Source organism: Monodon monoceros, unplaced genomic scaffold, assembly GCF_005190385.1.
Source record: "Monodon monoceros isolate NGI ecotype Baffin Bay Population unplaced genomic scaffold, NGI_Narwhal_1 Super_Scaffold_8, whole genome shotgun sequence".
NCBI lineage: Eukaryota > Metazoa > Chordata > Mammalia > Artiodactyla > Monodontidae > Monodon > Monodon monoceros.
The window spans coordinates 27,837,827-27,855,054 of NW_021703785.1; the positions used below are offsets into that span (position 1 = coordinate 27,837,827).

Below are 17,228 nucleotides of genomic sequence, written 5' to 3' on the forward strand. Positions count from 1 at the left end.
CTCAAAAGCAACCACCAACTATGATTATTTTTAAATTACATTATGTTACATTGCGTTAAATTAACATAGCCTCTCCTCTATTTTTTAAACCAACCTTGTATGTAGATCCACCTTGTGTGCAAATGAACTATAAAGCAGGGGTCAGCAAACCTATGACCTGAGTGGCCCAAATCCAACCTGCCCCTGTTTTTATAATACCCACCAACTATGAATATTTTAACCATTTTCAAAAAAAGGTAAAAACCAAAATTAAAAATAGGAATATATTTCTTGACACATGAAAAAAAAAGTCACATGAAATTCAAATCTCTGTCCACAGATAAAGATTTACTGGAACACGGCCTTGTTCATTAATGTTTGCATCTATGGCTGCTTTCTAGTGATGGCAGAGACTGGATGGCCCACAAAGCCTAAAATATTTACTATCTGATCCCTTTCATATTGTTGACCCTTGAACTAAAGGATTCTAATTCCATTTGAATTTTATTTTTATTTTATTTCAAATGAAACTGAGCAAAATTCATATATAAAAATATACATATAAAAAGTCCTTGAATCAGAGGTATTTGAATAAGAAAACTTAGGGATGGCCTACACAACCTTTGAAAGAGAAAATAACGGTCTGCTTAGGACCACTCAGGGAAATGGGCCCAGAATCAGGACCAGAGTCTTGGCTCTGAGATGGCTGTCCTCTTAGACATGCATCTGTCACCAAAGTTTTAACCCTAGTATGCCTCTGTTCCTACTCCACTCTTCAACTTGCTATTACTACATCACTTATTTCATTTTAGTTAAAATGCTAATAAAACATGCTAATTTTTAGTTTGGCCTTCCCCACATATTTAAAACAGATTTCTGTTCATATTTACTGTTGACTGTGTCAATAAAGCAGGATGGAATACTGGTTAAGGACAGTCTCTGGTGTCAGGGAGACCCAGGCCCTGGCTCTGCTCCCAAGGACCACTCTGCCCTCATAATCCTCTCAACTTCTCTAAACTTCACTTTTCTCACCTCTAAAAGTAAGTGTAGTACCTACCTCAGATGAGCAGTTAGAACACAATGAAAAATGTCAAGAACTTAATGTTCTGACTGTCAGAATTAAGAGCTCGAGAAATGGTACCTATTATACTTTGTCTTATCATGTCCAAGTATTTGATAAGCATTCATTATCCTTGAAGAGTTTCATAGGCAGTGTTCTCAAACCTCAGTGTGCGTAAGAATCACACTGGTGACCTTGCCAATGCAGATTCCCTTACCCCTACTCTCAGCTACCCTGATTCTTTAATCTGGAGGGTTAAGGTTAACCCTTAACCCCATTTTCGAGCTCAAGTGTGATTTGGATGCGAGTGATCCATTATCTAGGTAGTAAAGTGTACCTAGATAATGAAACAGATACCAAGAGGTTAAGAGACAAGCAAAAGCCTAAATAATTACAGCCTTAAGTACTAGTCTATCAAAATAGCAAGGAGCTGAGTACTACTCATTCCTTTTGCTTTTTTTTTCCCCTGCTACAACTATCCTAATTATTTTTTTTACTTAAGCTTATGTTGAGCTCCATAATTAAATGTTACATACAATATGAAGATTATCTCCTAGTTTGTAAAGGTTAGGACTTTCAGTTATACATCCAAATAAACATTTAGGGAAGGCAAAAGGTCAGTGCCCAGGTCCCAGTGGAATCCCAGTTTACTATCTTGGAATTCAGCGACACAACCTTGTAACAATTCCCAGAGAATGTAAGGCTGGCCCATTTTATGTACTGGTACATTCATAAACAGAAAGAAAAAAATAGAAAAATAATATGTATTCCTACAACACTAAAAGAAGCTGAAAATCTGGCTAAAAACAAGCACAAAACTAAATATATTCTATACCGAGAAACCCTGATGTATAAACATATGAAGTGAATCACATGCAACAGCTGCACCTTAGGGTAAAGTTTTTCAACTAAGTGTCAATTCCAAAACCAGCAACAAAACAGAGTGGACAGTGGCAGGAGTTTGAGGATGCAGGTGTACGGGTTCGCGGTTACCTTGCTCCAGTCTAAAGCACAGGGAACGCCTTGCTGCTTCCATCTCCGGAGTCGGATTATCTAGGACATGTCTACACCACTGCAAAGGGCTCAGGGATTTCTCTGATGACGGGAATGTCTTTGAAGAGCCAACGTATAACCTTAAAAAAAGAAATCTACATTATAGGGATTATATAGCTACACAGAGATTACCTCTCTTGTACTTGAGAAAACAACATGTATTTAACAGTTTCTATCAAAACAGAACTCACATTTGATTACTTCAAACACCAAAATCATTTTTAACAGATAAATATCCCCTGGTAGAATATGACACATTCTGTAGCTTGGTGGCAAGGAGGACTTCAAAAAACTATGGAACAATGTCTCAGAGAGTCGGAGATCTGGGGCTTTGGCTACTGAACTGACCTGGGGCACCGTGATGATCTGATCAGCTCACTTATATTTCTAGAAGTGAACATTTTCATCTCTCTTTGACAACAGAATCTCATGTGAACTTGGGCTAATATACATAAACATGATGTGGCAAACAAGGCAAGTCTTATTTGCATTTAACAAAAGTAAGTCTAAAAACAAAAGTCAGCTGTTTGATTCTCTCAACCCTTAAATAATCAGATATTTCCCCTGTCTTAAATCTATACTAAATTTGATATGTGCTTCTTTCTCATTAAAGCCAAACAGCTTTCAAAGATATGTTTTAGGAAGAGTTCACTTTCAGCATCTTCACCATTGCACAATAGTTGGCAGGATTCAAAATAACCACCCTGGGGCGCTACAAGTCATAACAAAGGTTTTCTCTCATTGATGTACTGTTTTAAGGTAGGTTTTAGAATATTTTCAGTGATAGGGTTATACAAAAAGGTTTACCTTGAGAATTAACCAACAGTTGACAGAAAAAAGAAAGAAAATTATAATCACAGGCTCTAGTAACTGACCTTGCTATATAAAGCTTTATTCTAATTACAAATCTCATTAAAGTAACACTACTTCAAGCAAAGTTACCATACTTCTAATGGGCAGGTATTCTTGAACTAACATACTTCATTATTCACTTTTACTGTTATCGTCCAGTCCACCACCTATTCGAGTAATCTATCCCAGAGGGCTGGGGAATGTAGTATTTAGCAAATTATTCTCATAGTTCGGGGTTGGCAAGCTTTTTCTGTAAAGGCCAGCTAGTAAATATTATAGGCTTTGTGGCCACATAGTCTCTGTCATAACTACTCAACTCTGCCTCTGCAGCCCCAAAGTTATCCCCGACGATAAATAATAAGTACGGCTGTGTTCCTATAAACTTTATTTATAGATACTGAAAGTCGAATTTCCCATAATTTTCACGTGTCAAAATAGCATTCTTTTGATTTTTTCAATCATTTAAAAATGTAAAAATCTAAGCTGATCAGCTACATAAACCAGGCAGTGGGCCCAATATGCCCACAAGACACAGTTTGCTGACTCCTGTCAGGAGATGAAGATTCTAAAATCTCTCTCCTCATCAACTTGACAGTAATCCTAATATGTCATTCTTCCCTTAGAGTGTGGACCACACTCTAAGAGAGCATGTTGGTTAGTTAAAAATTCTTATTCCTAGGTCCCACCCTGGCCTACTGTGTCAAGATTATCACCAATCTATGTAGATCCTTCCCTTCTGCCCTTCCTTGCTGTCAGACCTCTGCACTGTTACTGTGTAGCTCTCTCTAGACCCCTGTCCAGGACTGGGTAGCTCACTCTAGACCCCCAACTAAAGGTTAGTCTAAGCCAGTTGTTCTCAATCTTTGACGTATTAAAATCTCTCAGAGGATTTGTTAAAACACAAATTGCTAACACCTGATTGCAGGCAGCTCTAACCTACCTGATTCAGTAGGTTTGGGGTAAGACCAAACAATGTGAATGTCTAACAAGTTCCCAGGTGATGCTGATACTGCTACGTGGAGACCACGCCTTGAGAGGCATGCACTGTGCTGAGCCAATGGTGCCAGTTCCATTAATCCTATTTGCCCAATGACTGGTTTAGGCACAAGCCTTGGACACAGTCCTAGACAATAAAAACTGAGGGGAAATATTCTGATGGGCATGTGAGCAAGTTTCTCCTCATGTTTAAAGGGGTCACGAAAGACCCAATTATATGTTGCCTACAACATGAGTACTTTAAATATAAACACACGGGTTAAAAGTAAAAGGACAGACCATTGCAAAGACAAATGAGCAAAACCTACCCACAAAGAAAACCCCAGGCCTAGAAGGTTTCACTACCAAATTCTACCAGATATTTAAAGAAGAATACCAATTCTTTACGAATTCTTCCAAAAAAATAGAAGAGGAGGGAGCACATCCCAACATGGTCTATGAGACCAACATAGCTATGAAACCTGATACCCAAACCAGACACAGACGTTGCAAGGTAAGAAACTAAAAACCAACACCCCTCATGAACACAGAAGCAAAAGGTCTAAATGTTTTAGCAAATTTGGTGCAACCATATATAAAAGGGGTACTTCGTCATTACCAAGTGAGGTTTATCCCAGGAATGAGAGGTTGCCTTAACATCCAAATACCAGTGTAACTTATCACATATACTGAAATAGAAACACCATATGATAATCTCAATATACAAAGAAAAAAAACGTACGACATCCATTCCTGATAAAAACTCTCGGCAAATTAAAAAAGGGAGGAAACATCCTCGATCTTACTAAAGGCATCTACAAAAAAGGATCCTTAACAGTGAAAGGCTGAACACTTTTCCCCTACTATCAAGAGCAATACAAGGCCTGCAGGTTCTAGCTAGCACAATCAGGCAATAAAAACATTTGGATTGGAAAGAAACAACTCTGTCTTTATTCACAGACGACATGATCGTCTATGTAAAAAAATCGTCTATGTATAAAGGAATATACAAAAAAAGATACTAGAATGAGTTTAGCAGCAAGACTGTAGGATACCAAATCAAAGTACAAAAGTATTTCTATATTAGCAACAACCAGTATTTTTGAAATTTCACTTCCCATTTACAACAGTATAAGAAAACCCATAAGATGCCTAAGGATAAATCTGACAAAAGATGTCAAAGACCCGTACACTGAAAACTACAAAACATTCTGAGAGAAATTTAAAAAGAAACAGAGAAACGGACCATGTACATGGGTCAGAAAACTAAATATTGGTAAGATGTCAATTTCCCTAAATTGATCTATTTAACAAAATTCCAACCAAAATCTCAGCATGCTTTTTGTAGAATGTAAAAGCTAAAATTCATATGGAAATGCAAAGATCCTAGAATAGCCAAAACAATGAAGTTGGAGAGCTACCGCTAACTGATTAAGACTTATTCCAAAACTACAGTAATAAAGACAATTTAGGATGGCATGAAAATAAATAGATCAATGAAAAACAATAGATGGTCCAGATACAGAAATACTAACATGTGGAATACTGATTTTTTTGACAAAGTACAGAGACAATTCAATGAAGAAAAGATAGTCTTTTGAACAAACGGTGCTAGAACAAATGGATACACGTATACAAAAAGTGAACCTTGATCCACACTTTACACACTATCCAAAGTGAACTCAAAACAGATCACAAAAATATGAAACCTAAACTGTAAAACTTTTAGAAGAAACTACAGATGAAAAACTTTGTGTCCTTGGGTTGGCAGTATTTCTTAGATACATATTTTTAGACTCAAAGCATAATCCATAAAAGAAAAAAAATGTATCAACTGGACTTCATCGAAACTAAAAGCCTTGCTCTTTGAAAGACTGTTAAGAGAATAAATGACAAACCATGGATTGGGAGAAAATATTTGCAAATCATTTATCTGATAAAGAAACTTACAAGTGGAATATATAAGAAATTCTGCAAACTTAATAAGCAACCCCGTTTTAAAAAACTGGTAAAAGATTTAAACAGATAGTTCACCAAAGATGAGCTATGGATGGTAAACAGGTGTATGAAAAGAGGCTAATCATTAGTCATTCGGGAAATGCAAACTAGAACGCCAGCGAGATCCTATCACACAGCTGCTAGAATGCCTGAAGATTAGATTAGCCATAGCAAGCCTTCGGGATGACATCGTGCAACTGAAACTCCTAAACTGCCAGCAGAAACGTAAAATGCACAACCACTTCGGAAACGATTTTGGCAGCTTCTTTAAAAATTAACGTACACCTACTTTCTGTTACAGCCACTCAAAAGTCATGAAGTATTTACCTGAAAGACACAAATGCCATGTGTCTATGCAAAGACTTATCTGTAATAGCCCGAAACTGAAAACAACCCAAATGTTCATGAAAAGATGAATGGATAAAACAAACGATGGTTGTGTCCTTACAATCTAAAACCTTCATGATAAAAAGAAATGAACTACTGATTCATGTAACAACAGAGGTGGGTTTCAAAATAATTATCTTGATTGAAAGAAGCCAGACCAAACCAAACCAATGAAAAAGAGTACCTACTATATGATTTCACTGATACAAAAGTATAGAAAACACAAACTAATCTAGATTGACAGAAAACAGATCAGTGGGTGCCTGAGCTGGACGTAGGCAGGATCAGGACAGGAGGAGATAGAAGGGGCCACAAGGAAGTTTAAAGCATTGGGCCATCTCCACTATCGTGACTGTGATGATGGTTTTATGGGTTATACGTGGGCCCAAATCTATCAAACAGTACATTTTAAATATTTGCGATTTATATTGCACTTACACCGTAATGAAGCTTTACGAAAAACTCACAGAACAGTAAGCAACTGACTTCCCACCCTTCAGTGAGCCTGGAGCTGCCATCCACCAGGCAGCTGAATCACAGAAGCAGGTGCCACAGCCCTGACAGAAAGGAGCCACAACACTAGGCAACTGTGCAACCTCCTTATCTTTCAGCTTCTTTTAAATTAATACATTTTCCTCACTGTTTTATACACACACAGGTTCATGCACTCTCTGAGCGTCTGCTTGTTTGCAAACCTCTCTCAGCTCCCATGTGAAGCACTGCTCTGCCCATCACCTCCAGCATCCCACGGGACCGCTGCTTTCTCCTGCCACTAGCAACCTCCACCAAGCAGCTTGCCTGGGGATTTCACACACTCCCACCAGTTTTGGGGTTTTTCTGGTAGAGCGTTTTGCTTTCTGTTTGCAGGGGCCCCCTCAGGAAGATGTCCTTAATCTATTAGGGCCTACGTAATATGGTTCTCTCGTTTGACCACGCAGCCTCACAGCACATTCAAAAGCAGCTTCCCAGAGGTACATGTAATGGCTCTGGGACCCACTCTGCCATATTCACGTACAGGGACTTCTCTCTTTTCTCCTCCGCTGTCCACCCATGCTATCTGCTACTGTGGCTCACCCCGACCCTGCAGTTCACAGAATACGGGGGTGATCATGAGACTGAAAGCAGGGAATTCGGCTGAAAGCCTGAGTGAGGAATAGGTGGGACCCCAGATCCCCTCCTCTACTCCACAATGCCCATCCCACCACCCCTCCTCTGCCACAATCTAAGACCAGAGGCTTACTACTGACACGTGCATAAGGCTGACCCAGAGAAGCTCTGACTTTAGGCACACAGAACTCAGCTGAAAGACAGATGAAGTACCTGCACTGAACCAGAGAGGCCGACCAAAAGTCTACTTGCTGAATGGTTAGCACCCTAGCCCCATTTTCCCCTTTACATTCCGAGAATCGACTGCCTTAACTCCTATCTCCCAGAAGGTTTATGTCTGGAGACACAGATGAACCCAAGAGAAGACCTAAAGATACTGAAACCTGAGCTGGCCACCCACCCAATCTCTGGTAAAGTCTACCAGCCAGAGTTCCACCCATGCAGAGCCTTAGATCAACTTCGATATCGCCTTTGGGTATGAACAGACAACCCACGACACCAGATATCTGGAATATTCCTTTTAAATAAAACCCTGAGACTAAAAGTATTGACAGAAGGGAAAAAAAGAACTGAGGAGGAAAAACAATGCAGGGAACAGATAAAAAATCCAAGACAATTATAACTGATACCATCTGAGAGAAAATGTTGCATTCACAAGACAAAAACAGGATATTTAAATGGAACAGCTTCTTCTTTCTTGGCAAGTGAAACAATTAAACTGTTATAGAAGAAACAAAAAATCCAATAAGTGAGTTTGGAAGATCAAGCTGAAGAAGTCTCCCAGGAGCAAAACACAGACAAAGATTAACAACCAGAGGAGAGGGATAAGAAAATTAAATGACTGTACCAGGCAGGCCTCCATCTCATTATTATAAGTTCTAAAACACACATGAAAGTGAAGAGAAAGTTATTTGTTTTAAAGGCAAAAAATTTTCCAAAGTTGAAGGCAGGCCACCAGGTTCTAGAGTGAGGCACCCACAAATGCTCAGTGCAACAAATGAACAGACAGACCCATACAAGGTACAACATGACATTTAAGAACCCTAGGGATAAAGAAAGAAACCTAAAGAAAAAGTCACAAAGGATTCAATACCCAAATCACAGTGCACTTCAATAGGTGTAAAACAATAAAAACTGGGAAAAAATGGAACAATGCCCTCAAACATGAGGAACACTAACTTAGATTTTTATACCCAGACCAACCATGAATCTTGTATGAGGATAGAATAAGGACATTTTCAAATACACAGGATTTCAAAGTGTACTTCTCATGCATGTCCCCTTTCTCAGAAAGCTAACTGAGGCTGCATCCCACCCACAAGAATAAATGAAATTCCAAGACAAAGGATTTATGAAATAGGAGATCCAATACTGGCAAGAAACCCGAAGGAATTCCCATGGTAACAGCATTGCGCATCCAGCCTAAGGAGCAACAGTAAAGACTGGAGCAATGGGATTAAACATTCTAGAACGGATGGCAGTACAAAACAAATTTTTAAAAACAGATTTAAGAGATTATCAAATACGTTTGACCTTCTTGAGAGATGTTATGGCTCCAGTATTTACAGAGATAAATAGTAATAAGGGATTAAAGAAAGTGAAGGGGGAAGAGAGAGGCCATTATTGACTCTCAGAGGAACAAGGAGATTAGAGAAAACAAATGTAACATACAATTAACAGGACTCAGCTAATAACAGTGATAACCATGACACAGGTCATTACGATGATTTAAGAGAAAAGTTATAAAAACCATTACGAGAAGGGAAAGAAGATATGGTAGCTGGAGGATGAAGGGAAGAGGCCTTAGTCCTCATTTTCCAAAACAAGTCTATATCTGTTTAAGATCATGTAGTATAAAGACTGTTTAGAAATAAAGAACAAAAGAAACTGCCAAAGGAGTATAAAGTAATATCTATGTGGAGGACTCAGAGGCAGGAAAGAGTTGGGAGAACTGCTGCTTTCTGTAGTAAGCCTTGGTATAGAAGAGTTTTTGAACCATTTACATCCTACTTATTGTATTACCTTGATAGAACTTTAGAAGTACTACGCAAATATGTGGAATTAAGATAGAAGGGATCATTTTTAAAGTCAGTCTCCAAACAATGTTCCCAGGATAGTTTTGAGCCTACTATTTCTCTGACTAGGCCTAGAACTGGATTTAAAGAGAAAAAGGGCAGTGAGTTACGAAGATCACGTAGCTACAAACTCCCTGAGTATAACGTCTCCAAAATTAGATAAGCAAGGTAAAACCTGTATTTCTCCTAAATGGCTCTTATCTTCTAAAAAGTCATAAAAATCACCTCTTTCACTGTCATTACAATGCCAGCAACATTTACAATATCCTAGTTTGCCATTGTTAATACACATACCTCCTACTAACTGCTCTTTCAACTTCTACCTTTCGCTGACAGTATATTAGAATATGGCAAGAATATGTGAAAAGCCTTAGTCTAAAACTTGAGAAGCCTTCAAATAGTAGAAAAGCTATCATTTAAAACGTTACACTCTAATTTTCCTTCACTTCTCTTCAAAACTTCCAAAAGCACATGACTAGAAACTATTGTCCTTCTCACAGAATCTTTTCTTTTTCATACACTTCATTTTCTGGACCCCCTGACTGCATACACGCACTAACACTGGGAGGCTGGAAATAATACAAAGTCCATCATAATAACCCTGAATGCTTCAAATGAAGTATTTCAAAATGTCTAGAAAAATATCTTGGTTATTCTCAACGTTTGGTTCTAAAGTCATCCTTCTGCAGACAATTCAAAAATAAATGGTACAACAAAAATAATTACAGTAAGTCCCCTACATACGAACGAGTTCCATTCCAAGAGCACGTTCATAGGTCCAATTTGTTCGTAAGTCCAACAAAGTTAGCCTCGGTTCCCAACTAACACAATCGGCTATATAGTACTGTACTGTAATAGCTTTATAATACTTTTCACACAAATGATACATAAAAAACAAACAAAAAATAAAGAAAACATTTGAAAAGTACCATACAGTACCAGCTACATCACTGCCGCTTTTACGCTTGCTTCTGGACATCCTGGGATTGATTGAAATAAAGATGCTGTACTATTGGACTCTGTACAGTACTGTCCAGTAAAGTACACAAAAGCACAACCACTTGTAGAGGATGCACGCACGTGACAAGGTACACCAGACAAGTGAACTAACTTACGCGATTGGACATGTGAACACACATTCGCATCTTTGAAAGTTCACAACTTTAAGTTTCGTTTGTAGGGTACTTACTGTACATGTATATCATAGACCTGTCACTGAAAAGTAATATGTGTCAATTTTCAAACAAGCCATTTTAAGAGTCTTAAATCACCATACGTTTCATTTGAAGGAAAGGTAAAACACCAGCACTGATTAGCACAATCAATCAACCTTAGCTTAGTTTCACTAGCATCTGCTAGGGTCAAGCTGGTTCGCCACCGCAAAAGAAACTTACACCCGATAAGCTATTTAAAAGGATACATTAAGTCTAAATTTTAGTTACGGAAGGTCCCATAGCAGACTCCTCCCCCTCCCTCCACATTTATATCTAAACTCTATTTCAGTGTCTCACTGCAGTGTTTCAAATTTACTCATTTGAAAGACACATCAGCACAGGCTTCAGTCAACTCCACTTGCTCCTAGAAAACACTGCGCATTTTCTATCAGCACTGTCAGAAAGTGAAGCACCCTCTGGTCTTTCCACTGAAAATCAATTATGCAAAAAAACAGCCTAGGTGGTCTAATTTAGCTGTGCCATATGTATAGTACAAGGTGTTCAACAGCTCTGATGAAAAACTGGCAATGACTTTAGCCAGCTGTCCAGGGTCTTGGTGTTACACATGGAAGATGAATATCTCATTCATTAAATTTTCCTTAATTTGTAGATATCACCATTTTCCCCTTGTATCATTAAGAACTTTTCTCCTAGAGTGGCATGGACTAATATATACACTACCAAACGGAAAACAGATAGCTAGTGGGAAGCAGCCGCATAGCACAGGGAGATCAGCTCAGTGCTGGTGCTTTGTGACCACCTAGAGGGGTGGGATAGGGAGGGTGGGAGGGAGGCAATATGGGGATATATGTATACGTATAGCTGATTCACTTTGTTATAGAGCAGAAACTAACACACCATTGTAAAGCAATTATACTCCAATAAAGATGTTAAAAAAAAAAAAAAAAAAGAACGTTTCTCCTGTCCTTTCCAGTTGGGCAAGTTAAAGTCCCTGCCACATCTCTTTTAAAAATAAATGCCTCCTTTTATAGCTGTATTTTATACCAGTTGGCATGTTTTAATCTTGGCATTGTCTGAATACAGACTCGTCTTCTGGTTGAGGTGAGCAGGTTCTGACCTACCCCGGCACTACACTATATTCAGGGAGCCGTGCTCTTCTACCTGTTTTCTCCAAGTCCGTTTTGCTTTGAACAGTACAAACTGGAGTTATTCTAACTTTAGCCATAATGCACAAATGCATTAAGTATTTCAACCCAGGACATATACACATAAAACTGAAATAAGTTTAATCAAGACACATTTGTATTATAAGATACAATGTACTCTGGTCCTGATTTTATATTCCACTGAACTTCATAAAAAAATAATACTGAGTCAGTCCACTAAACGGACTGTATAACCTATTAATGGGTCACAACCATGCTTGGAGGAAAAAACATCAATGGTTGCAAACACTTCTGAATCCATATAAATAAGTCTAAATTTTAGTCAATTCTTTCAGTAAATAACTGAAGAAGTTTACCTAAGTTATTTCTCCTTGGCGCTTAACACTGAAATTAGGGAGCTGAAATAGGTCACAGAAAGGTCTAGTATGCAGTTAATGATTTACTGCTCCCATTGCCACTTCATACCAATCTGGTTCCCTCTCCTTGTACCCTGGTTCTTCTTAGCCTAGTGCTTCTCAGCCTGGTAACACTGGGACAGAGACCTTCAAAACATCCTTCTGTACAGACTGGCAGATCATCCAGTCACACCATGTGCCACGTATGCATCAGGACTTTAGCGCTTCTGAACTTTTTTGATTTGCTCCTGGTTTCTCCCCTGTACTTTCTGGCCTATGGTCTCCTGGAGAGCTAAGGCTGTCAAATTAGTAGTAAGATAATGGAAGAACTGATACAGCAGGATGTGAAGTTTACTATGGGATTATAATAATTGGACTTAAGAATGAAGGTTCTGAAACCACAGTCAACTTTAATTTTCTGAGACACTGAATTTTAGCAGCACTGTGCTAATATAACCAGATTGTATTAAGGCAAAATTACATACTTTAACTTCAACTAAGATAAGTATTTGAAGAAATAAGACAATTGTTTTGTTTCAAAGCTTTTCATCAAAACAAAAAGAATACATCATTCTTCTTGCATCAAAGTTTTTTTTTCAATAAACAGAAGAAACTTACAGGTTAAATAATTGTTTGGAAAAAAGGCCTGAGACCTGACTGATCATTCACTAACTAATGAACTATCATCAAGCAAATACTCTTCCATCATTCACTTTTTTCTTTCGCACATAACTCTTGAGCCAAGTGCTGTCCAGGCTGTACATTCTAAGATTGTATTAGAAAAAACAGACTTACGTGAAAGAACTTCTAAAACATTCAATGATTAACCTACATTTGTGAACTTCCTTTCCTAAGGATCTGACATTTTAGCAGGAAGTGCTATTCTAAATAAATTATTAATTTTGTTTAACCCATTAGGATGAAATCATGATAAAAATGTATGAAAAATTGTAGGTGATACAGTTAAAGTAACATTATTAAGGACCAAGTTACTGTTAACGATGATGCAACTGTTATAGGGAAACAAAGATCTCCAAGATGTGTCCAATGAAAGGTAAGTGTAAAAAAACTGATGTGGATATATTTGCACATTGATTTGTATAACTATGTTTTTACCTTGAAGGATCTACAGAAGGTTAACAGGGTTCACTCTGAGTCACAGTAGTAAATTGAGGACAAGACGGAAGACTTTTGTGACTTTATAAATTTATAAATAATTTAAAATAATCTGGTACATATTATCCACTTTATAAAAGTTTTAAAAATTTATAAATAATTTATAAATTTATAAATAATTTAAAATAATCAGGTACATATTATCCGCTTTAGTTGTTTCTTAATAACCAGGGAAGATAAAAATAAGTAGCCTTCCTGCAAACATTATCAGGGAAACCAAATGAAAAGCACTCTATTGATGACAGCATCAGGCAGGGACACGCGGTTTGCAGTGATGAAGGAACATCAGAAGGCTCTGCAAGCATTATACAAGTGGGTTTAGCTTTGAAAATTAAACCCTGTTGACTGGTGATGAACAAAGAGGCCAAGTACTGCAATACAAATATATCTCAATGTATAGAAATGCTCTGATAGAAAGTTTTCTATAAATCAGGTGACCTTACAAAAATTTTAAGTCCATCCCACTAAGATTAATGATCCCTCCCTGTTTTTCCACCTGGGATTCTAACCCTGGGTTTGTTTTGAGGAAGATACTGCATAAACAGTGTGCCATTTGTCTACAGAAACATCTGTAAGGTGTCAAGGCACTGATTTAGTCATTCACAGATATACCTGATGAGTGAAATTAGTAGAACCTGCTGCAAATCAAACCTGGTTAGATTTGCTTCAAACCATCTGAAGTGCTACTAGGCTAATCTCACCAAGTAGGTGATTTTTTTTAGTTATTTTAATGATGTTTTAACAAAAAATAACTACAAAAGGAAAGCCTAAGATATCAAAATACTAGCAATAGTTGGAGGATAACTAAATATGGTAGAAGTCCATTTAATAAAAGAAAATATTACAATTATATTCACTGTACTAGCACAAATCTAATATAAAATATAAAATAGTGTATCATGATAAATTTTAGAGTGCTAATAGTTTTAAAGCACAGGATTGATCCTCAGCCAAAATACAGCAAGTTTCCTTCTATTATTTAAGTACGTGTCTCCAGAAAAGGCCAAGTGGGGACTAAATCAATCTAAAATAATTTGAAAGTGGCATAAGGGCTTACAGTTATTAGTAACAACCTAAGCACCATCATGAGAGCATTTTCTGGTACCATATTCAGGCTGAATCTGAGATTACAACACAGCCTGGACTTTACAAAAATAAAGGTGCAGCTTCTAAAGAATGGCTTAAAGTTCCAGGAAGTGGCGAGTTGTTTTGATTTTTACAACCTGAGTTACCTGCCCCGTTGCCGAAAAGTACTAAGCAGAAGGATGACTATGCCTTATTATAGCTCCCTGTATTTTGATTCTCAGAATCAAACCAATTAATGTACTTTACGGTTAGAGTTCTCAACATAAAAAAGTGCAAGAGAAAAGGACCACCACAGTTCCTAATGGGAAACCAGCAAGGTTCTCCATCTCCCATTCCCTCCTGAGCAATCACCCAACATAAACACAAAGTGAGGAAGACCCAGCTTGGAAAACAGGAAGAGGACCTAAGATTAAAAGAACTACAATTACTCTTCATGCTACTGCTACGTACAGGTGAATGCTTTTCATTCTCCCTGCGTGAACCTAAGTCCCACCTGATCTGAAGCTTCTATTCATCTGACCACATCACACTACCTCTAACGACTGAGGAAAACATGCGAACCAACCAAAAGAAGTCATGAAGTGACTGCTACCCTATGAGCAAGCACCATTAGAAACAAATAAAGGAATCAGAACACCCCTCTCCCCTCCCCGCCGCAAGGTACTCACTGAAGGGAAGCAGACAGAGCTAACCAGATTTCAACTGAATGCTGCCAGCCTCAAGTCTCTAAAAACTAAAAAAAAAAGTTTCTCTAATCTCACTTTTCTTCAATCACCAGTTTAACTTTTTAAATTAAAGCAAGTTCCTTGGGTCCTAGGTAACAGAGTGCCTTCAAGCTGCTCACTCCATTCCCCGAAAAGCCTTCATTTTTTTTTTACACCGTTACTGATGGGAAAGCCAGTGAGGTCAGCACACTGGAAAAAGCGAGCCTGTTTCTGAAGTGAGAAGCTATCAAAGAAGATGCAGCGAATGAGGACAAACCACTGAACAACTCAAACAGTAAGAACGAATCTCTTAAGGAGAGATTCATCACTCCTCCATGCATCACTAGGCACCTTGGGGTGCCGAGGAGGTAGGGACAGCACGCAAATCCTGTCCGGCCTTGGTCTGGGAGGACAAAACAGTAACAGTCGCAGATGGAGGCCAACCCCTACCCATCCCCCGTCACTCCCAAAAAAGACTGAGGAAAAAGAACACGACTGAGTGACAAAAAGACAAGATAGCATGGATTTTGCAGTTAATGCTAACGAGGAGCGTGGCACCCAATCATCAGCAAAGACGACAACACAGGAGAGGAAAAGGACCAGTTCATCCCCAGATGGGTCGGCCTGAGCTGTAACAAAATAGGTTTCCACCCTGGTGAACAGCCTCCGCTCATCGCCCGGCTCGGCACCTGCCAGGTCACCCCGTCTGGGGGCAGTGGCTGAGGTCCCCCTCTTCCTGCCAGCCCTCGCCCTCCCCGGGCGTCGCAGGCGAGGGCCCCGAGGGAGGGAGCGGAGCTCGGCAATACCAGGTGCAGTCGTCCTCGTCCCGCCAGGCGGCCACGCTCTCCAGGTCCAGCGGCTCCACCTCGTCCAGCAGCGTGGGGGTCGGCGAGGGCGGCGCGGCGGCGGCCCCGGGAGGTGTCCCCGCGCCCCCCGGCTCCGGGCCGCAGCCGCCCGCGCCGAAGAAGCCCGCCGCCGGCTTGAAGTAGACGAAGGGCGCCTCGGGGGGCTGCGCCAGGCTGCAGAGCAGGGAAGGCGCCGGGCCGGGCAGGCAGTAGGTCCCCGGGAACGCGGGGCCAGAGCCACCGCTGCCGCCCCCGCCTCCGCCCCCAGCGCCGAACGCCAGCCCCAGCCCCAGTCCCCCCGAGGCGGCGGCAGCGGCGGCCGGGGGGCTCCGCGGAGCCAACGGGCTGCAGGCCCCAGCGGGGGGCGGCGCGGCGGGGGGCGGCGGCGGCAGCAGCAGCAGGTGCGGTGCGGCGGCCGCGCTGGCCGCCCGGCTCCGCAGCTGCTCGTTTTGCTTCTCCAGCTTGCGCACCAGCTCCTGCAGCTTCTTCACCTCCAGCTCCGCGTTCACCACCGGCCCGGAGCCCGCTCCGGAGCCGCCCCCCGCCGAGGCGCATTTCACCTGCTCCGCCATCATCGTGGTCCCCGAGGGCGCCGCGGCCGCCGGGGGTGGGGAGGGGCGGGGTACGCGCCGACGCGCCGGCTCCTCGGGCCGCGGGGAGGCTAAGGTTCCTTCGCTGCCGCCCCGGCCCGGGGGCCGACTACGCTGGGGCAGAGGCCGAGGCGGCTGTTCGCATCAGCACCGGGCCGCTGCCTCTCTCCGAGGCAGCCGCCGCCGCGCTGCTCTGCACATGCTCAGAGCCTCCCTCCAGTCCCTTGGGCGCTGCGGCGGCTCCGGGTTTTAGCCGCGGCCCCCGGGCGGGGCGGGGCGCGGGCGCCGGGTGGGCGGGGCGGGGGTATCGAACCAGCCGGGGGGCGAGGCGTTCCCGAGGGGCGGGGCCGGGAGCGCGGGCAGGGGTCCGGGGGCCACTGGCCCCGGTCGCGCTACCCAATCCCAGGTGCCTGATTGGACCTGGCCCGAACTTTCCCGCCACCGGCACTTCCTCCCGCCGCGGGGGAGGGAGCGAACTGAGCTGACTTCGGAGCTAGGGGCGGGTTTCTAGAAAAAGCAGCAGCAGCAGGTGCCTGCCCTGCAGGAGGGCGGCGTTTGCCCGCCGGTTCGCTACCTTACAAGAGCACTTGGGCTTAACCGTATCG

The 17,228-nt window shown here is 41.4% G+C and overlaps 1 protein-coding gene across 3 annotated transcripts in view; it reads right to left on the reverse strand.

Annotated features, from left to right (window-relative positions):
• Window positions 1–16,847, reverse strand: part of SLAIN1 (SLAIN motif family member 1) — a 60,035-nt gene extending 43,188 nt beyond the window's left edge. The window contains exons 1-2 of one of the 3 annotated variants that reach the window (XM_029209787.1): window positions 15,995–16,847; window positions 2,033–2,172 (exon numbers count right to left, since the gene is read on the reverse strand). In XM_029209787.1, coding sequence (XP_029065620.1) covers window positions 2,033–2,172; window positions 15,995–16,608 — 754 coding nt within the window. In that variant the 5' untranslated portion in view covers window positions 16,609–16,847. The remainder of the gene's footprint in view (window positions 1–2,032; window positions 2,173–15,994) is intronic. The other 2 variants (XM_029209786.1, XM_029209788.1) reach the window with 2 other exon arrangements.
• Window positions 16,848–17,228: the final 381 nt, after the last annotated feature.